General features: G+C 37.1%; 1 protein-coding gene across 4 annotated transcripts in view; it reads right to left on the bottom strand.

The window, feature by feature from the left end:
- The window catches only part of SEMA6A (semaphorin 6A), a 156,520-nt gene that overhangs the window by 8,469 nt on the left and 124,032 nt on the right, over positions 1-24,019 (bottom strand). For 3 of the 4 annotated variants that reach the window (XM_075179394.1, XM_075179402.1, XM_075179412.1), the window contains one exon: positions 17,613-22,113. The exons of the other annotated variant lie outside the window; for it this stretch is intronic. In XM_075179394.1, the coding sequence (XP_075035495.1) occupies positions 20,933-22,113 (1,181 nt within the window). In that variant the 3' untranslated portion in view covers positions 17,613-20,932. Of the gene's footprint in view, positions 1-17,612; positions 22,114-24,019 lie in introns of those variants that run through there. 4 annotated transcript variants of the gene reach the window in all.

The raw sequence follows: 24,019 nt of genomic DNA, 5'->3' as shown, positions 1-24,019 counted from the left end.
ATAAATATGATGCCCATTTAAAAAAGGCATCCTGTTAATGTTGCATTTGGGTATTCTATACTGTGGAATAATACTGGAAACCTCCCCATAAATTTCACATTTATAACAAACTTATAATTCTAGAACTGCAGAAATGACTTTTCCCTGTCTTCTGTTTCTGGAAAGATGATTCTGATGTTTGATCTCAGTGTATAGATTTAAAAAGTCAAAGCTATGTGTATATATATATATATATATATATATATATATATATATATATTCAAATTAGTGATAAAAGACAGTGTTATTTATTATGTGGTTTATTATGGCAAAAATTCAAAACCAGATAATAATCCAAGTTTCATGAGCTTCATGTTTTATTTAGTCATTTCATTGTATCAGTGAAATAAATATTGCAAACAATTCTAGAAATTCAACCTGTGAAAGCCATTCAGACATCTGCTGGAAGAAGTTATTGGACATCATGAAACCATAGTATAAAAATAATTACCCACTGCAAGCAGAATGTATTAAGTTATAGTTTTGCTCATACCAAGATCATTCTGCGAGGGTAATAATATTTCGGTATCATTACACTTCTGATTTGCTGGACGTGATAAACAAATGAAGAGGTCTGTATTGAAGCATCTATCCGTCTTGGCTAATACATTAGCACCAAACAGAGAGATTCCATTATATATTGTTGTAACGTTGACATTATGTGCCATCTGCATTATTGTGCACAACACAATATCAACTAAAGAGATAATTATTATAGGTTACAATTTCGTGAATGAATAACTTACATTTTTGCACATGCATGGTTAACCATTGGCATGATTATGGCATAATCAGGATTACTCTCAAATATATGAGTACCTGTGAAGACATTGTAAGTATGTATAACAGAGATTAATGCATGCTGAATCTAAAGGTGTCGGTGTCCTGTCACATAGCTTGGTTGCTTATCCTGTGATCCAGCCAGTATGTCACCTATGGTCTATGGCATACAAAAAAACACTAGTAATTAGCAGGGTGTTACGGATAATGGTTCTCACAGGAACTCCTAGAACAGGGGATAGAGGTCTTCACCTATAGCAGCCACCTTTCCAGTCAAATACCGTAGTACAGGTGGTAGGAGAAGAAACCAGAAAACAGGAGGCAATCTGTAACAATCCAATGGGTCGTGGGTCCAAAGCAAAACAGAATAGTCTGAGGCAGGCCAGTATACAGGCAGAGGTCTGAGCAATCAGCAAAGAAGCAGGGTCCAAAACAAGCCAAAGGTCGCAACAAAGATCAATTCGGGCAGAGTATCCACAGCTAAATCTGGAGCTGGTCAGGAAGTGTGGTGCACAGAAGCTATAATCGTCAGGGAGGCTTAAACAGTAATGTTGCCCAATCAGGATGCAGGATCCTATCCTGCAGAAATCAGCCTCAGAAGGCTGTTGATTAATTACACCCACTGTACACATGCACCCGGCTGTCAAACAGTTTACTGGGCACCGTGGCAGGAGAGAAAGCACCCAGGTTGCCCAGGGCAACAGCCGGGATGCAGCAAGAGTCAGGAGGAAGCGAGCGCTCATTACAGTACCCCCCTTAAAGAGGGGGTGAAGGAGCCCCTACCTCCAGGTTTCTTAGGAATCTGCTTGAAGAAATCTTTGATAAACTTGTCAGCGTGTAAGTGCCTCCACGGAACCCAGGAACATTCCTACAGACCATAGCCCTACCAATGCACCATAAAATGAAATTGCCCTTGGACTCTCTTAGAGTTAAGAATTTTTTCCACCACAAACCCCTGACATCCATCAACCTTGACAGGCCAAGGTCGCTGTAGTCGACAAGGTCTAAACTTGCTTGAAGTGATGGCAGGATTAAGAAGAGAGCAATGGAATGTATTAGGGTACTTTAAGAACCTAGGTAGCTTCAGTCTGAAAGCTACGAAATTGACTTGCTCTATAGTCTGATTACCAAGGTCAGTCTACAATAAAGTCAATGGAAAGATGGATCCAAGTTTTAAAAGGAAATGGTAAGGGCATCAATCGACCGGAAGGACATCTTCGGGAAGATTTAGTTTTGGAACAGGTCTTGGTAATAGCAGAGTTTTCAGAGATTTTTCTGTCATGTGTCTTGGCGAGTACTGCCCACCTCAGATGATCCGGTGTCACACTCAACTCCCCGGATGTCTCTACCCGAGCCTCAGTACATTGACTTTCACTTTAAATCTCTTCTTGGTACAGACTGTCAGCCACGGTTTGCACCTGTGATTACTTCACCTGTGTTTTTAGTCAGTTCTATCATTGGTCAGTCCTTTATAAGGCCCCTCCTTTCACCTATTCATTGCTGGTTTTTCGAGTCTACACCTGGCCTGGTTCAGCTGTCACTTCTCGTTATTATCTATGCCACTATCTACTCTGCATGCACCGCTGACTACTGCTGACTCGTTCCACATCTTTGTGGTAAGCTGTGGCCCTTCATCTGCTTGGATACTGTTGATCTCTGCTCATCTGACCAACTCGTTACTGGTTGTTGCTGTGATCATCTCTCACTATTTACTCTGTCTACATCGCAGTCCTCCACTATCACCACAGCCTTGTGGTGATAGTTGTGGCTCATCATCTGCAGTATACTCGGCATTCCATTGGATTTTACATTTATGTTCCACTCCTTAGTGGTACTTGCTGTGACCAACGCTCACTGTATATTCTGTCTGAACTCCGCTGACTGTTTCTACTCTCCTGTATAACAGCTGTGGTACATCATCTACAGTATACTCTGTACTCCATTGAACTTTGTGTTTATGTTCCACTCTTAAGTGGTAATTGCTATTATTATCATTTGATATCAGAACTGTATCCTTTGGATGCTGCCTAGATCTGTTCTCCCATCTGTCTCACTGGGAACTTCCCTCGAGGGCTGCAACCTTTAGAGTAGAACCTGCTGAAGTCCAAATTCCCTTGCGGGAATCCCTGGTGAATACCTTCCATCCTGTTAGACTCCGCGTCTCAAGGGAAGTCTAGCCAATACCAGTTGAGACAGCAGGATCTCACTCATTTTTTCGTGTGCAAACCTGACATCCGGGACACAAAAGTCTGTCAGCAACAGTCTCCGTAGGTGCCTGTCTCTGAAGTTGACGGAGAGTTTTACCCAGGTCTTGGACTAGGGCGGCATGGATGGCAGAAGTGGGATCTATGAGAAGAGCTGGTGAGAGACAAAGCTGCGGGACTGGGCGTCAGCCATAACGTTTCTTGAGCCTGCTCCGAAAGTGATTATAAATCTAAAGCGGGTGAAGAAGAGTGCCCATCGTGCCTGGCTGGAATCCAGTCTATTGGCATACTCAATATACGAGAGAATCTTTGTATGGCCTTCAGATTTGTGGGAAACATATAGTCCTTGATAACTTGGACTTTACTGGGACCCATTGAAAATCCACTTTGTGATATGACATATCAGAAGAAGGTGACCTTACTGACCTCGAACTCACAACTCTCATGTTTGGCATAGAGATGGTGCTGACGGAGCTTGAGAAGCACTTTTCTGACATGCAGCAAGTGTTGAGCCAGGTACTGGGAATAAATCAAAATATAATCAAGAAAAACAACAACAAAAGTACCCAGCAACTCATGAAGGATGTTGATGATTAAGTCCTGGAACACAGCTGGTGCATTGCTGAGGCCAAATGGCATGACCAGGTATTCATAGTGACCTGTCTGAGTGTTGAAGACAGTCTTCCACTTATCGCACTCTCTGATGCAGGAAAGAGTGTAGGCTCCATGAATATCTATCTTGGTGTAGATATCAGCCTCTTTAAGCTGATCAAAAAGGACAGAGATGAGCGGAAGAGGGTAGGTGTTTTTGATTTTTTTTTAAGTCCTCGGTAGTCAATACATGGTGTCAGGCTCCCATTCTTTTTGGATACAAAGAAGAACCGAGCTCCTGCTGGTGACTTTGAAGGCCTAATAAAGTTTTTTTTTACATTCTCCTCCATGAATGATTCCTTATCTTTGGTTTCTTAGAAAAAAAACGACCTAAAAATCACAATAAGGATAGGGTAGTAGCTCAGGACAGGCCTGTATGACCCTTAGAGGTAGGGTCAAACAAGGAACTCCACTCAATCTCTCCCTTACACCAATCAATTAGAGGGTTGTGGAGGTGAAGCCAGGGGTGACACAAAAAATAATGGCACTGAGGGACATTGTATCAAGAACAGAGTCAGGGTTTCTGTACGGAGGGTGCTCAACAGTTGCAGTGAGGATGTCTGAAAAAGAATCTTGCCACCCATCAAAAGATTTCCATCCAGAATATAAACTGTAGCAATTGATTCCAGATGGATGCGCTCAATGCCCAAAGTATTGGCTAATTCCAGGTCCAGGAAATTCCCAGTAGTCCCACTGTCCAGGAAGATGGAAACAGGACTGATTGTCTTAAAGAAATCTGACTGGAGCTAATAATGAACTTTTGGAAGATAATATCTGAAGGCCTAGGTGAACCTCTCACTCATTCAGTAGGCCTGGTCTTTTCCCACCTTGTTGCGGCAAGAGCGGAGGTGGTGCCCCCTGATGCCACAGTACAGGCAGAGGTCCATGGAGCATCTTATGGAACCAACTGCATAAGTTCTGCAGTATCTCCTGGAGCAAGAATAGGGCAGAAAGTACAAAGGAGGATGGAGATTCCTTTTCTGCTTTTCTCTTCTTTATCCACCTATCAATTTTGATGGCTAGTTGCATGAGATTATCCAGAGAGGTTGGAGTGGGGTATTGTATCAGGGAAAATTTAGTCTGTTCTGAGAGACCTAGGCGAAACTCACTGCCAGAGTGTTCCACTTGCTGTCAGTAGACTAACACTGAAACTCAGCAAAGTAAACAAGAACGGTGAACGACAGAGGAATAAAGGATCTCAGATGCGCTTAGGCGGAAGCCACTCGATCAGGATCATCATATAATAATCCTATACCATTAAAAAACTCATCCACAGATTGTAGTGTGAGACTGCTTGGACCTAGACTGAAGGACCAGGACTGAGGGTCACCCTGGAGGAGTGAGATAACTATGCCCAATCTTTGCTGCTCAGATTCCGATGAGTAGAGTCTCAAACGAACGTATAGCTTGCAATCTTTCTTGAAGTTGCGGAAGAGCCTTCGGTCCTGGAAAAGCGATTCAGAAGATTTAACTTAGGTACCACTGCTGTTGCCAGGGTGGCCTAGGATGATTTAGTGTCCTTTTCCTGTGGCAACAACCAGAGAGAAAGCTCTTGTACCACTTGAGAAAGAGTCTGGATTTGGCCAGTCAAAACCTGGGTAGGGCTAGGACTAGTTTGGCTGGGGTCCATCTAAGAGATATCCTCCAAATATTTTATAGGCCAGTTATAATGTTAAGGCTAACATGAACTCCTAAAACAGGAAATAGAGGCCTTCATCTGTAGCAGCCGCCTTTCTTGTAAATCTGGTTATGCTCACAGGTACTTGGATGTCCCTAGGTCTTAACTCTTGTGTAGTAGGAGCTTATGTACAGATTCCGTAGAATAGGTGATAGGAGGAGAAACCGGAAAACAGGAGGCAATCCAGGAACGGTCCAATGGGTCATGGATCCAAAGCAAAACAGAATTGTCTGAGGCAGGCTGAAGGTCAGGAGAGAAAGCGTCCTCATTGCCATGGCACCGGCCAGGACACTGGGGCCGGAGATTATGTCATGGCTGCCAGGGCAACATCTTGGAAGCAGCAAGAGGGTGGAGGAAGCGATTGGTTGCAGCTAGTGCAGTGGCTAATTACACACGAAATTATATATTTTGAAAGAAAAACATATACAGTAAATCCTTTCATAATGCATATTTGAGAAGAACACTACATAATTTAACCAGTGAAATGAGCTACATGACATTTGTCAGCCATACATACCAGTCATATAAAGAAGATATAGAAATAAAATAACTCCCCCAAAAAATAATCTGGCATATTCATATTTCATAAACACATGTGAATAAAATTATACTCTGTTTATTGGATTAAATAATCTATTATATAAACCAATGGTGAAGATGATGATGTACCAGATGAGAGATAACCTGATTATAGATTTAGTGAATAAAGCATGTTGGAACAAAGTAAGAAACCCACTTGTAAAACAGATTATAGAAACATAGAACTTGATGGAAGATAAACACTTGGCTCATCTGGTCTGGACATTTTCTAACCTATGGCAACTTCAAACCCTATTTGATCTTTAGTTCTTTGTATTGATATCCTTATGTCTATCTCAAACATATTTAAACTGCTCAATTGTATTAGCCTCTACCCCCTCTGATGTGAGGTTATTCCACTTAGCCACTACCCTATCTGTAAAGTAATTTTTCTTCAAGTTTCCTCTGAACCTACTTCCCTCCAGATTCAGTGCATGTCCTTGTGTGCTCATACTTCTCTTCCTTTGAAGAATGTTTCCCTCCTGTACTTTGTTAAAACTGTTGATATATTTGAATGTTTCTATCATGTCCCCTCTTTGCTCCAAACTATACATATTAAAATCTATTAGTCTTTCTGGGTAAGCTTTGTGCTGTAGACCATGAAACCATTTTAGTTGCCCTTCTTTGTCCAGTCTCTAATGTATTTATAACCTTCTGAATATATGGCCTCCAGAATTGAACACAGTATTCTAGATGAGGCTGCACCAATGACCTATACAGTGGCATTATTACTTCCTTCTTTCTGCTACTGATTCCTCTCCCTATGCAACCAAACATCTGATTTACCTTTCTCATTGCTTTGATAGACTGCTTACATGCCTTTAACTCATCTGAAATTGTGAAATGTAGTTGCCACAATCTTGACCATTCCTCTAGTCTACCTAGATCATCAATCATTTGTTTTAACCCTCCTGGTGTGTCTATCATATTGCATATCTTTGTGTTATCTGAAAAAATGCACACTTTCCCTTCAATACCATGTGCAATGTTACCAATAAAGATATTAAAAAGCACTGGTCCAAGTATGGATACCTGGATTACTTCACTGGTACATTTCCAGTTCTCTGGAATTACTGGAAAGGCAGCGAGCAAGAGAGATTTTTTTTTACAAAAATTGTTAAATATGGTCAGTTCTTGAAGCTCATTCTTTTCTACTGATGAATTGTCCCTTTCTATCCTTCCCCAGGCAATAGAATACATGAGTGTGATATAATTATTTCTGTTTTCATTCCTACTTATTTTAAGAAAAGTGTCTTGCAGTTTTATTTCAGTATGTCAATTTGCTTTTTTATTCAATAAACATTGTGACTTTTTTGTCATATTAAATTCTATTTATTAAAATTCTGTCTTTATGTTCTTAAAAAATTCACATGTCATATAGGCTTGGTTTTTCTAAATGCTCCATAACTAAATGCAGGGGGTTGTTTGTTTTACATTACCTCAGATTAATTTAGGTTGCAATTGTATTTTGAGATAACTCAGAAGACTTTCTAAAGAGAGTCAGCTCATTAACCGAATCTTAGTGGTGGCAGAACTAACTAGTTTCCAGTGAGTGTGATATATATTTTGGAGGATTTTTTTACATAGATCAGGAGGCTTGATTTGAGTAATCTTTTCACATTGACATGTTATGCATTCCCACCTGAGGCTTGTTGTGAAATTGGTTAAAGCAAGGGACGCTTGGATGAAAAAAATGTATGTATTGGATAAACCGAGAGTAATTTTTCTAACAAAGTTTTGTAACCTTGTAAAATTGACAGTGGCTTTTTTTCAATTAGGATTGAAGTATATTTTTATTTTAAAGAATAACTACACCATTGTTGATTTTTTTTAGTATAGTTTTAAATAGGCACAATAGATCTGTATAAGAACTCACCTGCCTGTCAGGACTTATAGATTCAGAGTAGCCTGTATCTAACAGTGGCTAACTAGGAAGACAGAGATTCTTCACTTTGGTTTGAGTACTCTAGCTACTGTAGGCAATGGTTCCTTCCTACTTTTCTGGAACTTGATGCTGTCATTGACCTCTGAGTTCTGGAAATGGAGCTGTATGCTTGAGAATGCATTTGCCATAATGAGACAGTGTTAATTAATATGGAAGGGGGGTAAAGCCAGGTCATCATCAACTATATGCACAGACATCAGGGTGAAGGCAAAATGTTTCTCTCTGTTTTATTCTACAAGGCTTATACAGCCAAGTGTATAGTGGATACCAGGGACAGCACTACCATTATATTAGAGGATGCAGCTGCTATTGTTTCCCTAATTCATAGTTAGAGGAGGTGGCACCAAAAATGGTTAACTAGTGAGTGGAACTTATTGGATTATTGTAGGAGATTCTAGTTCACAAGGGAGAAGTGGTTGACTAGATATGATTTCACATCTGACTATCAGCAAACCTGGCTGATGATAAATTGGTTGTGCTTTCCTATGCCATACTGAGTGCCCAAGCTCACCTGATAACTGCATGATCATCTGATAGTTTCCAGATCATGCAGCTAATCAGCCAATGAACCTGGTTCTCATCTCCCTCCCAAAGTGTCTGTAATCGCTGTGACCGAAGTCACGGAACAGCTCCAGGCAACAAGCCTATGGACAGTTTCTAAATACACAAGGGTCCATTGAGACAGTTGGCATCTGTCAGCAGATAGCAATACAGACAACCCAGTGCCCAAAGTAAATAAACACCTAGTTCCTAGATGATGATTTGGATGAATGAAGGGGGCACTGTCAGTGGTGAATGACACATGTTGGAGGCACTACTGTGTAATATATGGGGTGATGTATATGTGGAGGAGACTGTTTAATTTATGGTGTCTGACCCAGTTTTAACGACAGATTTTTGCAGGGCTGCTGTGTAATGTATGGGGTGATACAGAATTGGAGGGAATGCTGCATAACATGGGGAAGCTAATGCAGATTTGAAGGCATGCCGTGGCATCGCATAAATGAATGCCCTTACCAACTTTAGCTACAGGGCCCACAAATATCTAGTTACACCCCTGGACAAGAATTAAAATATCCATTAAGGGATATATTATCCTTTGTGTAAAAATGAACAGACACATTATTATTACATTGAGGTTTCTGCTCTTTCACTAAGATTCTAAAGGAAATCATATATTCAAAGAATTTGCAGTTACTGTGGGAATGTCACTGTTAATTATCATGGAACAGAAGAGACAGATCAAAGTACATTAAGATACATATTTAATTCATCCATTATGCTACAAAAAATCCACACAAGAGTGATTGGATCTGATGGCAAGCAAGTCCTGAGTGCTCTCAGTTTTAGTAAAGTATCAGCGGCTGTCTCCCTCGGTACCACTTGATGTTAGAATTTGTTAAAAACTGGAACACCATCTTAGATGTCTATTTCTATGATCTATGAGACTAACACAGTATAGACAAGTGGAAAAGCTTGTTGAAGAGATTTCACAGACATACTCCATGCAAACACCTTAGTTAATTGAAATTCCTATGGTGAAAAAAAGATAAAATATTGTTATTTATTCCTGGATAATGTAAAATGGGATTGTGCAGGTGTTAAAATAGGTTTGTTCTATGTTTGCAGTAAGCAGTATACTGCAATTACTCATCTGTGCTATTTGGATGCTAGTTTTGCTAATGAGAGATGGCAAGCTCACAATGCTATTTGCAGATTAGAGCAAGCCATTTTTGTGGCATATTCTTCATTCCTCCACCAGCTCAATTCAATAATAATGGCAATGCAATGCCAGAACTGGGGTGGTATGCTGTTAAATATAGTACGCCCCCTTGCACTTGCTACTTGACCTACCCTCTGTGAGTTCCTAGAAGGGAAAGTCTGGAATTTGGCAAGAATGGTTTAAGAGGAGGTTCAGGATGGCTTCTGACTGGCTGTTCGCTACACGCTACTACCAAGCAGCATAGTAACATATTCAATGCTATCTTCAAATCTTGGTCTTGGTATTTGACTCCAAGTATATATAAAGAACTTTAAGGAAAAAAAACTAATAATAACCAGGATATACAATATACATAGAGTAGAAAAGTTGCCTTGATCAGAATATGCATATGCTAGCTCTAAAGCCTTAACATGCAATGAAAGTAAACCAAAGGAGGTGGCTAGTGGCCAAATCTTGGGTTCTGTTTATTGTATAGCCCATGCTGTGGACATTAATCGTGCTTTATTAATTACTTCTGAAGTTCCTCTTGGCTTTTATAATTCATTTCCGTCCATAATGTTTAATTCCTAATTTTTGTAAATGTTCTGGAGAACATCTTCTTGATAGCCCAGCAAAAGCTAATCTCTAGCAACTAGAAATATATTTGCTGATTATGAACTAAAGTATATATAATTGGATGCATGGTTTTTAAAGATAAACTATATAATTCCCACTAACAAATGACATTTTACAGGTATATTATTGATTTGACTAAACCAAACAGATGTGGCAAAAACAGTGATCATTGTTTCTTTTAATATGATCAATCACAACCCTGATTACAGTAACCTAAGCAGTTTGCTCAGAGGCATTAACCAATGACAAGGTATATTTCAATCATCCAATTAGCATGCTATAAATATTTGCTGGAGTGAATGTCAAACTATGCTCAACTTCAATTAAAATGTAATTATGTGTTCTTAGTGTGGATGAACTATTCTACCTACATCTATACAAAGCAACACAAGCTTTCACAAAGCTTCAAATTTAATTTTTGGGTTGAATAACTTTCATATGATATTTCCACATATGTATATTAACCCAACAAATCATAAAATTATATAATATGGATATTCTTTACTAAACTTTAATGTAGATTCTTAATTCAAGAAAAGTATGACAATTTATGTTAAAATGACATAACATACAACTTGGAAAATATACCAAGCATGTAGAAGCTTATGGATGTTTTTTGTTGCCATAGCCTACGCCATTGTAAAGGGCAGGCTCGGGGCAAGATCTATGGTATTTATATAATTTACCCATCTACCATGTGACAAAGAGTTAGCAGCATGGCAGAAGCCTACCCGGGTTTTTCTAAACCCTGACTTAAAATATCCAACAAGAACAAATTCTAGAAGTGACCTTGGGGTTCAAAGCCCTGCATAAATGCACTCTGCTTACAAGCTTGTACCTTAATATGTTCATGGAACAACTAAGTGCCTTCTACTACATACTGTACAATGCATGGCAGATGCTTCACAAAACATACATACATATATAAATAATAAAAAAATTATTAATAATAATAATAATAATAATAATACATAGAATTGGTTCAAAGGAAATCATCAGTACGTTCATTTGCGTAGTTTATCTTATCTTTGGGGGTTTTCGCAGTGCACACACTCAGTATGCAACTAAAATGTTGGAAGTTGTTCCTGCTGTATTAACTAGTTTATTTAAGTTTCAATGATGCATCATAGCTACATTCATAACATATAAAATAAAATGTTTTTGTACATATTCTCAAGTTGGATGTAAATGTTTGAGGGGTGTGTCTGTTGTCAAGCATACACATCTTAAACTCTGAATACGGCGTACTTATTCATACATTTATGTCCAACTTTTTCAATTGTAAGATATGCTTATGTTTCAGTCTAAATCAGGCCCATAATCTGTAGCACTACCTAACAGTGTTTATTGAAAGAGACAAATGTTTGTTTGTTTTTTTTAATCTAATTTAGGTTTCCATCTTTTCATGCAGGCATTGGGTTGCTTAGTTTCAGGTAAGACAGGAGCATACTAAACTTATGCAGAATTGTCAACATTAAGGTTGATTATATTCGAGCTTAGAAAGGGAAGAAGTAATATAGGAACTAGCTGAAATGGGAACATTTCTACCTGCCATTGTCTGATTGATGTGTTTTGTGTCTGGGGCGTTGTCATACAATCTGATCACTAAAGACTTTAGTCATCATATATGTTGCTAAAATTGGATGTTTATGTCATTGTTCAGCATTCAAAACTTTAACCTAGAAGCAGATCAAGTTTTTGAATCTAACTTAAATCAGCATATCAAGATGGAACAGTACCTCACCTTAATTGTGAAATATGGGGAATTAAAGTATACTGTGCAGTTACACTTTTCAGTGTTAGTGACCAGACAAGGATTGTGTGGATCATGGCAGATTGGAAGAACATGCTGATAGTCGCAGTTCAGCAGATTTAGAACAACAAACTATAAGAACAAACAATTGAACTGAAGTTCTGATTAATCAATCTACAGATGAACACTTGTAAATCACACATTCAGTGACCTGATGACCTCTGATTAGGTGGACATGCAGTATCATGTATTGCTAACCCGGTCTACACCACTGCCCTATAATAGTAGCATACCTCCAGACTGGCAGGACAATCTGATTCCAGGGCTGAAAATGGATGTGGCTTAACTAAAATGGGTGATGGTTTATCCAAATTGATGCATTTGTGAGCACAGTTTGGGTGGAACCAGATTTCATGACTTTGTCACGATTTCATTCTAAATGTCGGGAGGTATGTATTAGTATGGCATAGGTGATTGATAAGGTATAAGTGTATGGTCAACTCAAATGTGTTCCATCTATACTAGAAGACCAAGTGATGGTAATGGTGCTTATATATGATGACACAATGATCGCCATTTAACTACAAATTGAATATATGGACCCAAAACAACGATCAACGGAATGGCTAGAAAGTGCTATCAGATGTCAAACTGTATCTAACCACATGTGCAAACATAGCTGTATCATGCTAAATGTGTAAGTGCTAAGTAGTATCTGGCCTTAGGGCTTGTAGCCACTGTTAATTGCATGCATTTCAATAAAGTTTTTAACACTAGCACAGTGCATGACAATAGAAACCATTGTTTCTATTATCACCATACGCAGTCACATTTTTACTAGGGTTCTGAAGCATGGGGCTTTTCTCTCCACATATTGCTCTATCCATATAGCCTACAGTAACCTCCAATAACCTCAAACTAAAACAAACCTTTTGGCATGCTTTTTCACATGCTATAAAAAGCACAAACGCCAGTGTCTGATCTAAATGCCTGCAATGAATGGCTATAAACTTCTGATACGACAACATATGTGGGATGCATATGTGTGAGTAAATGACACATAGATCTGGCAACTCGGTGCTTGGTTCCAACATATGGCTCTGCCTGCGCACGGGCACCTTTACTCTGTACTAAGTCTAGATGCAGATGGGAGAAGCTAATTGTACAGCAAAGGAGACTTTTTTTTCACATTAATCAAGGGACTGAGTCCAGACAAAGTACTGGATTTAATACCGGCTGTTGGTGTGTTTTTCTCTTAATGCAATGGGAAGCACACACAATGACAAACGTGATGGTTAACAAGAGATATGCCATGACACAACATGCAGTATGAGAGAGAACGTATATCGATAAAGATATTACAAGTCACAGAGAGAGCTACAAGCTTTTCAAATGCCAAAGAGATTATTAAGACAGAGTTTTAATTTCAGCAAGGTGATTGTCATTACATGAAGGCAGATACAGTTACCTCACTACCACTCTTCATATACTGATAAGACCCCATCAGAAAGGGAAGAGGAGCAGTTGTTTGCAAGGATGACAGATGCAATCTTCTTCCTCCAGAACCTCCTCTTGTCATTATTAGGTTTTGGCAACAGCCACTTCAATGAACACCTCTTTGAATAATTTACAAGGCAGAGAGGCATAAATACAGCTTCTAGTGCTAATTTCTTGGCAAAAAGCCAAATGTATATTTTAATAAAGGTGATGGCTTTGTTTTAAATTTGGAAATTATGTTAGGACCTACTAAATAAGGTAAGAACGACCCTCCCAACTTAGGTGGCTTATATCAGTTTGGACAGTAAATGGCAATTAATTCAAAATCAACTCGGAAGCTATAAATTAGAAGAGATGAAAAACCTACAAATAACTTATGGTTGATCCACATTACTGTTTAATCTATAGAAGGGTGTATGCTGTTCTGTATAATCCTTCACATTAACAGATTTTGTTCTACTCACATATTACAATAAATACACAGAAAAGTCAGCTGTAAGAAAGTATTTCTATTGTGCCATTCCCGGCAGTGTAAAACCAGAGCTTGTGTGAAGAAAACCATCACTAGCTGTAGTGTACATTAGAGCTTGTGTGAATAATTAGTTAATTCCTAGGTTAGATAAATTCTTTATACAGATGGCAGATCAGTACAATTTTAAACAGGGGCATTACCAGTAATGTCACAAGAAACCTAACAGATATACAATGCTTTGTTATTTCAGCTTTTTGTCATATATCTGCACCACACTTGACAGTAACCGGTTGATTTACTAAAAATCATGTTTGGAGGTGTTCTGAGACCAGCGCACATTGCCACAAATTTCTGGCATTTTAGTGCTCCAAATCGCTGCAATTAATATATGGCAGTTTGAGGCTTAACTGTCGATGATGTGTGGTGGTTTCAAAACACCTAAATCACCGGTGGTTCAGTCAAAATCTCCAGACAAAAAGGCAGTTTTTTTGCATCTATATCTACTGGTAGTGCCACATGTGTGCGGTATAAATGGTGTGCCCATCATGAAATAATAAGTGTTGGTCCCTTCATAAATAATTAATGCCCCCATTAACAATCAAATACTATTACTCCATAATCATATATGCATATTACCTACATAATATAATACAATAACATAGCCCCTTCACATAATGAAAAAGCTTAATTTTCCGCATAAGTTAATTGTAAATTAAATGTTTTCCCCATAATCAATAAATAGTGATTGCCCCCGTAATTCATAAGTCAATAGTGCCCCCTCTTATGTTCTGAATGGCAAGATAACACACACAGCAGCAGTTTGAGTAGTTTCGCCTCTCACAACCACCTCTTTTTTTCTGGCTTTCTTTCTAGCAGCTTTTCTACAGCTTATTAAATCTGTATTTTTATCATGTTAAATATCAGGATAGAGATTTGTAATGTGGTGCTTTGTTAAACTAGTTTTCAGGCAGTTTGGACTTTAGTAAAATCAGTAGGAAAACCCCCGAGAACTAGTCCTAAGAGAAAATAATTAACTATTGTGATGTCAAATGAAGGTTCAATGGAAAGTCAGACTTGCTTAATGTATAGAAAATGAAATGTTTGGATTTGGTTGTTATAAATAACAGATTTATTTGTGATTACTAACGATAGTGTGCAATGTAAAGCAGTTAGTTTCTATTTGAACTTATCTGAACTTGTTTAACAAGACTTTTAAATAGAGTTTTGGTGAACATATTGATGTTGGATTTACGTTCTGGTCTCTCATAATTAAATTACCACTGATTCTTCTAATCATGTCACCAATGGGTGGTGTTATCAATAGTATTACATATGAGATGGGAATCACTATTGTCAAAACTTACTTGGGGCTAGATTTACTAAAGGCCGCTTTTCGGCTAGTTTTCCGGCGGTTTTGAAATCACCGGATTTACTAAAGTCCAAACCGCCGTCAAAACTGCCAGAAATGAAATTTTTCAAAACCACCACTTTACAAACTGCCATCCCAATTTTAACAATGATGAACATACAACCAGCCGGATTTACTAAGCTGGGGTTTTCAAAACCGCCGCAAAACAGCCATCCAAACGGCCAAAATGAAAGAGGTGGTTGCAATAGGCGAGATTGATCAAACAGCTGCTGTTTGAGCTATTTTGCCATTCCGGACATAAGAGAAAGCACAATTGATATTTTAATCATTTGGAAAATTATTATTTATTGCTAAAGGGACAAAATAAATGTAATATTATTTTTTTATATATATATTTTTTTTTTAAAGGGACACTATTATAGCATTATATTATGTAGAAAATGTGAATATATAATATTATTAACTTATTGTTAATGGTGGATATAATTATTTACGTTGCACAATTTGTCATTACATATTGTCCAAATAATATAATAATTTAATAATTTTATCCCCTTAATATAACAGGGCAACCAATGAGAAATTAGAGATGATCACCCTAATGTAAGGTTGATTACAGAGGAAAATGTCTGATTGGCTGATATAGGCTCTTGTATTTTTGCAACAACCTATTGTGTTATAAACATATATATATGTGTTTCTCCTTTCCATAGCTTAAACACACATTGGCATCTGTGATTCTTTACCTACTGCTTATCTACAAGAGCAGACTTGCCTTGCCAGACAGTGAAGATGCACAGTTTGCATATATTTGCTTTACAGTAACATAATCAAACTTCTAGATACCGATATATAGACCAAATCCTGCACATCTCCACCTTTATTCTTTATTATACTTTTTTACTAGAAAAAACATACATATTCTTGATGTGTTATTAGCATAAGGGGGTTTTCATACTATCCAAGTGACATAATTTGCTTCAGTCAAATGAAGCCACTGTAACAAATATTTTTTTTTTTTTTTTAAACAAACATTTAATTTGACTGTCAGATATGCTCTATTTTAAGAGATCCTCGCTTACTGTGCAGTTGATAACAATGTTGATATTTTCAAAGTGTACTTCTCACCATGACATCTACCAAGTGTCTGATCGACTGATATACGTGATAATTAATTTAAGGATGTTAATATTTTCTAATTCAACTGTGGGACAAAAACATATTTCTCATGATGATTCCCTCCTGATTACTTGTTCCAAAATGTTTATATCCTGAGTTGTTTTAAATCCAGTTCCTTTGATCACTTTGCCAGTAGCTCATATATAATGTCAGTGGCACTATATGCAAATGAGAGGATAAAAATACAACAGGCACTTAAATATTTTAAAGGCTAACTCCAATATCTACTAAAAACTATTGTTATAGAACAATTGAAGCTATCTCCTTTCCTTCTAAAGTTACAGAAATGGATGGATGTAAGTCAGTGGTTCCCAAACTGTGCGCCTAGGCTCCCTGGGGTGTCTTGGAGATCTCACAGGCTTGCCTTGGCCAGGGCCAGTGATAAGCAAGGCGGGGGACTACTTGGTAATTATTTTGGCTTAGGGGTGCCTTGAAAAAAATTTGGAACTGAAAGGTTTGGAATCCACTGATGTAAGTAGCACCCTAAACCGTCTTGAAGCCAATTGCTGGTTGTCATTTTTCAACCAGAAATAAGCTCTTTACAGCCTTTCTACTATTGTCCCTCCGCATCATACGCAACACCCTATTTGCGGTAACAGTTGTGCCACCTCCACCATGTCATTCATCTGACATGAGGAATGTGTATTGCAACTTTGATCAACACTGAAAGTAGCTTAGACTGAGACAGATACCTATTGGTACCTATAACTTGAAAAATAAAGGATTTAGGTAAGGAGGACATTATTTGAAGAAATAGGGGATTACTACTATAATAAAATATAGTATATAGTGAAGATAGTCCTTAAATAGAAAATGTCACTAAAGCTTTTGATAAAAGAAAATTGCAAAATGTAATCAATATATTTAATACACATAAGCGGATCATCATCGAACATATTTTAAAGAAACACCAGTGAAGTTCTATGAAGTGGAGGCATGTCCATCATAAAAAGAATATCGATTAACAGATCCACAACAGGAAAGATAAAGAGAGTAGAGCTGCTAATATGTGATTTGAAGCAGTAAACATTCTCTGTTTCTGTAACCTACGTTGGCCAATCTACCATATCTCATTTAGTAGTTCTCACGGAAAATAATTTAACAGATAACACAACAGCCAGAACAAAATGTAGAACAGTCTGTTTTATTACCTTATGTAATAAAGATTTTTTTTTATTTTTCTTTTTTTTTTTTCATTTTTTGTACAACATACATTAATTTGTGTATCAGATGTTAAGGGATGTGGAGATGAAGAAAAATTTGGTGACATCACAATATCTTACAACAATACATAATTAGACGTCTGAATTTGTTCAATCTCTCAGTGTATAACAAGGGTGGAAAGCAAAGGCACACATAGGTTTATGAAAACCAGAATAAAACCTGATTAAAAATAAATAATAATATTAAAAAATAAGAATAGCCAAGAACAAAATGGCCAATTGTAAAAAAAATTATATATACTACTTATGTTTATACCATTGTAAACGGTTTAAATGAGCATTACATGGGAACACTGCAGAAATGAAATACTAAAAAAATGTCTGCAAATCCAATTATGTTCCTGTAAACAATATGAATACCCTAAAGCTTGGATCTTTATTTTTCTGGGAGTACTTAACATTATGCAACTCTACCTGTCCCTTTAACTTTCAATATCTATCCTTTTAATTTTTTTATTTCGTTTTTTTATTTCTTTTAAAGCTATGCTCTACATTTGTTAAAAGTTGGTAAAAAAAAACACGAATTTGCCACAGCAAAATTGTTAATTATTAATCCAGTCTTTAACTCTTACAATTCTAAACGTCACATACATTAGTCCAAGGTAAAGACTTACACAAACAAGATTTTGTTATTTAGCAAAGTCTAACCTGTTTAAATTGGAACTATACCCATATATTATCACCTTCTGATTCAAAAGTTTGTTAGCCACTCATTATATAAATGTATACTTTTTCTTGGTTATTGCTTTTGTTTGACTCCTCCCTCTCCTTTGCTATAAACCCCTCCCTAATGCCAGTGAAATGTAGAAACATGGTCCCTACAATTATAGCAGGGAAAAAGGAATAAGTCCATTATATTTGTTTATGACACACAGAAAAATAAAACAATGGCATTTTGAAACATACACATGACTTTATGTTGAGTTACAAGTGTAAATTATAACATCAACAAATTCCAAAGCAATGCAGTGAAAGAGGTGCATAAACAGTATGTGGGAACTCCATAGGGCACAAATATGATTAATAATGTCCATTCAGAGAAAAACAAATGGAATGATATGCAACCACCCGTGTTATACACTTTGTTCTAAACCATCTTGATTTTCTAAAAAATCACTTTTATGTGATTAGTCTTCAAATAGCTCATTTCAATCAATCAAAAAATATAAATCAGACAAAATAGGTATAAAAGCCAAAACAAAATGTTCTCTTTTAGGTAAAAAAACAAACAAAACAAAAACAAGGTCTCTAAAGTATGTTGATTCCGATGTTATAGGAGGTTTATTTTTGTTTTAAATATATCCTGTGTACAGAAACTAACCAAAGGAAAAGAAATTAGAAACTGGAATAACCGAACGGGATCTTTTATCCTTGTAATGTCCTTCTGGTTTTCGCTTCTCTAGCAGTCTTCTATTACAGCAGGAACCAGCCCGCTTTAAACTATCTAGCTTCAGACTGTACATACATACTGTGAGTGTGGTTAGGACAGTCCTTACGGAAGTCAGCCAATCACGTTTCTGTATTTAATCCAGTATGCACACCAGACATGAAGACAGTACATTAGCTGATGCATTATATCACCATACTGAAATGATATGATAGTGTGAAAGGGAGAAGAATGGAAAGAAAATGCCACCCACAACAGTGGACATACTGTCAGCATGATACAAGGGTAGGTTGAGGACAAAATTGGCACATCCAGAATGATCACATGAATTACAGGGTGCAGTACTTTCTGAGGGGTCATGGATTTGTAAGTTATCGCTACATTCTTCTCCAAACTACTGTGGTTTAACCTCCAATATACCCAGTAGGCACTGCAAGCGCTGGTCGGGAGAAGGGGACTATGGGTAAATAAATATCTGTAACTATCTGTCAGGGGGAAGGCTTAGGTACTACAGCTCACAAGTACACAAAACTGAGGGTGTAAGGCACAAATTTACATGTGGAAGAAAAGGTTATTCACAGATAGAGTCCTCCCATAAACAACCTGTGAGATCAGTCTATGTATGGTTTCCAAGCTGGCAGATTACTCAAGTTTGCCCATCGGTGGATTTCATTTGCTGACTTACATGCAATATGAAGTACGATGGCATGATACAAAATGGTGCCTTCACAGAAAATAGTCACTACTGACAAGGCAATGTTGACGGCAATTGTATATAGAGAAGTGCAAGATAAGTCACGAGGAGGATTTTACAGTTCCTAATTGAAGTCAAATTTTAATGAGATCCTTGCTTGTATTAGAAAAAAAATCAAAGGCCCAGCCAGTGAATTCTTGCAATGAATGGAAAATAAATATTCCCCTTTTAATCCTGTCCAGTCTGTATGGTTCTGTAACCTACTCTTTAATCAGTAAGTCACATACCTATTCCCGGAGCAGAAGACGTTAAAATGTTTTTAAAATGGTGATGAACAAAGAAGGAATGGAAAATGAAGGGAGATTCAAACATAATCCAAACACAAATTTTAGAATGCCAGCTCAAAATGATTTCCTCTGTCAATTTATTGGAAAAAAAAATAATAAAATAACTCAACTACTCCAGTTAGCAGTATCATGTTAAATAATAAGAATCATAAGTTCATTGTCATTTATTTGTTTTTGTCCACATCGCTGCTGAGAAGGTGATTTGCAGGACAGTCATTTCCTTAGGAAAGACAAAATGAACAATAAATAATTGAAGTTACTATTGTTAACTGGTCACATGTTATTCATTAAAAAGAGAAGAGTAGCAGAGATAAGGATATCTGTACCCAGTTCGGCATCAATCTGCTAATCAAGCGACTGTAACACTGATGGGCATTTCACAGTATCTGCACGTAGTAAACGTCTGCCATTATTAATGTTGAGTTAGCATCGTCTCTGTAGTCATGCGTCAATTTCTTCTTCGTTGTCTGTTACTCTTCTACCCTCCACTTACCAGTCCAGGAGGAGTTTCAGGAGGTAACGTTCAACATTCAACTTTGTGCTTTTGGCTCATGAGATGTGATGTTCTGGGGTTGTCATTAACAGCGACAACTGTTTAGATTGTGTGCAAGTCCTGCAGCTGCAAACATAAACCGTACATCACATAGTTTCATAAGAAAATATTTCACTTTTCTTTCCAAAGAGTCCTTAGCTTAACAATAGCCTTTTTGGAAATTGAAGTTTATTGATGAAGTTGCAGTTCACTGGCTCAAAATGGCAAAATTCTGTTCAGTTGGTAGTCCACCTGTCTGCTCTGATTATGTACATGCATCATTGGACATAATAGATGATGGAAATGAAGGTTTGGGTGGTACGTCTGGCTTTAGGGAGGGAGTACGTTTCACACCTGACCTGGGCAGCGAGTTATAGGCATTGATGCTAGGCTGCCTAGTTAGAGTCACTGTCTGCCCTTGAGCAGCATTGAAATGTATAGAGTCTACTCTTTGTGGAGCAGGAGGAGGGTTGTCCCCTCTACCAAAACTCTGATGTCTGGAGAGATGAGAAGAATTTGATGAATTAGTATTGTTTCTTTTGAGGGTTGACGACTGATGAGTTCTTGTGAGCGAGTTTGTAGGATAGTTTCTCTTGTACTCCACACTGTAAGCAGAAGAGTGCATGTCTATGCGTTTGCCCATTCCGTTTTGTGACACTGAGGAACTTGGTGGGCCTAATGAAGCCTCTCTTTGTGGTACCTTTGGTGGTATGCTATCTAAATTTTCCACCAAATTCACACCATGATTTGGGCTTTTACTGGCAAGATGTTCTTTTATTGTTTTATACTCTAGGGTGGAACTCTGGTTTTCAATAGATATTTGTGCCACCTCTGTTAGTTTTGGCTGGTCTACGTAGTCATGTTGATACCCTTGCTGTGTTATTGGAAGTACCACTACGCTTGGAATGTGGCTGGGAGATGCACGAAGAGGCAAATCAGTTTGTATAACTGGTGATGGCATAGGCGGGATATCTTTTGTACATGCATTGATTATATTTTGGTTTCTTTCCCAATCTCTACTACCCCTGCTGGGCTTTCTCTTCTGTTGCAAAGTTGGAGTGGACTCAGGAGTTGGTAGAGCTGCCAAATCTAGATGGTGCTGCTCAGCTTTGATTAACATTTTAGCAGTTGTGCCTGGTGTGGCAAGTTTTCCATTATGCATTAAAGGTGTAAGGATGGCCTCTGGTTTAGGCTCCTTGCCCTGACCATCACTGAAGAGTCCACTTAACTTGGTAACACTTGCCATTGAACTTCTACGTGAGTGACTGAGGTCTTTGTCTTTTCTCTGGACCACATCCACATCCCTCCTGCGATGGTCGCAGATACAGTATACAATAATTCCAGAAAAGACAGCACCCATGACAAAAGCAAGAATTACAGCAATGGCCAAAAGCGTGACAGGAACAAGTTGGTCGTGACCTTTGAGATAACTTTCACGAATCACTCCTGCAACAAATATGACAAACAGTTAACTAGGTAAAACTTTATGCATGACATTGTCCATTTTCATTTTGTTCTGCAAAGTGCTCAATGATAACCGATACATTTCTAAATATATATAAATTTAGGTCAGATATAAAAATGTCAGTATGTGCCTCATTCTTTAACATTTAATATTGTTTAGTTCCTGCTTCAGTTTACTTACTAATCGAGAAAATCTAGTGCAGTTACACATATGTTCCCCTATCATCTAGACAGGAGAAAAAAATGACACATTGTCATGTTTGATTAACTAAATAAAAATAACATATATAATCCTGAGTGCCATAACTGTGGCCTGGGGAAAATTTCATGTACAAAGTTTATTATTGACAGCATTCTAATTGATGTAATTAATTCTGTGTGGAAGACAAAATTATATATAGTGAAAGTAGAAGCTTATGTCAAATTATGTTTTATATTGCATTACACTTATTATGGATTTTTCCTAAATATAAATAAATAAATATATATATATATATGTAAATACACAATAAATATTATTCTGTGATAATCTATATCAGAATATATTGTTATAATACATAAGTGGCATTCATGTATATATAACATGTAATATAACCTGTTAATAATATAGGTGTAAACAGTGTTGAGAGATGTTATCCTTCCTTATTTATAAGAGGCTGCTATTTATTATCACCTATCCTCTGTTGAAGATAAGGAATTTTGAAGTGAATTCTGATTGAGGTCTCAAGATTTTAATTAACAGATTCCATGTACATCAAACATACTTGTGATTTTAGGGGTACATGTCTAGTGATTTGTCATGCAAAAATATGGATGTCAATACTCACATATTCTAAATTAATTGTGACCAGTGATAGGAACAAACTCCTTACTGTGGTTAATAAGCTGGTGTTTTGGGGATAAAACAATGGAACTTCACAGTGGCTAATGTTCATATAATTTACAGTAAGGACTAAAATATCATTTATGATAATAATAAGCATAATAATAATAATAATAATAATAATAATAATAATAATAATAATAATGCAAAATAAAAACATTTTTTTGTCCCTTTAGACTGAAGCTCTCATGAGCAGACGCTCTCTCTTTGTCTAATGTCTGCACCTCCTTCCCTTGTATGCACTTGTTTATTATACTTTTATGCGCGACTATTTTCTATGCTTTGTAATGCTACATTGTGCCTTACAAGTAATCAATGATGATGATAATATTGCTGAGTATTATGACTGATATATAATTGTATTATTTTACTGACACCAAAACATAGATTTTTGTCAGTTGTTTTGGAGATCAAATTTGCATTTCTATGTAAGTTATTAGTGTTTACACTTATGCTGTGAGCACAGGAGTTTAAGTTGGTTAAATATTTATCATAAAAGCTATAAGCTAAATAACTATTGTAGTTAAATACAATAAAATAATGATACAAAATACTCAAGATACTGAAGAATAAGAACTTGTGATAAGAAAACATGAGTCTGATAAGTGTCTTTAAAAGTATGTGATTTCATGAGTCTGCATGGTGTACTATAATAATGCATGTATTCGACTAAAATATGAGCTTCCCATCTGAAAAATATTTGGAAATATCTGTATAAATGTATATGGCTTTCTAAACTGTATGTGTACATTAAGGGCCCTATTTATTATTATGCTGCAGAAAGATAGAGTTTCTATTTCCGCTTATCGCAGAGATAGAAAATCTTTTAATGGCCACAGTTCACTATTAATATATCGCCAGGCATCTATATGAGCATATGCACATGTGTGACCCAGCTACCAGGCTCACACAAGCACATTGGAACTGTAAAAAGCGGAATAAATATATATATAAGTATTTTTTTAAAAAAAATATTTTAAAATATTTACCTTTAGATAAAATGCT

This window comes from Mixophyes fleayi, chromosome 1, assembly GCF_038048845.1.
Source record: "Mixophyes fleayi isolate aMixFle1 chromosome 1, aMixFle1.hap1, whole genome shotgun sequence".
NCBI lineage: Eukaryota > Metazoa > Chordata > Amphibia > Anura > Limnodynastidae > Mixophyes > Mixophyes fleayi.
Note: the sequence above shows the minus strand (reverse complement) of the source record. Positions and strands in the feature narration are given on the sequence as shown.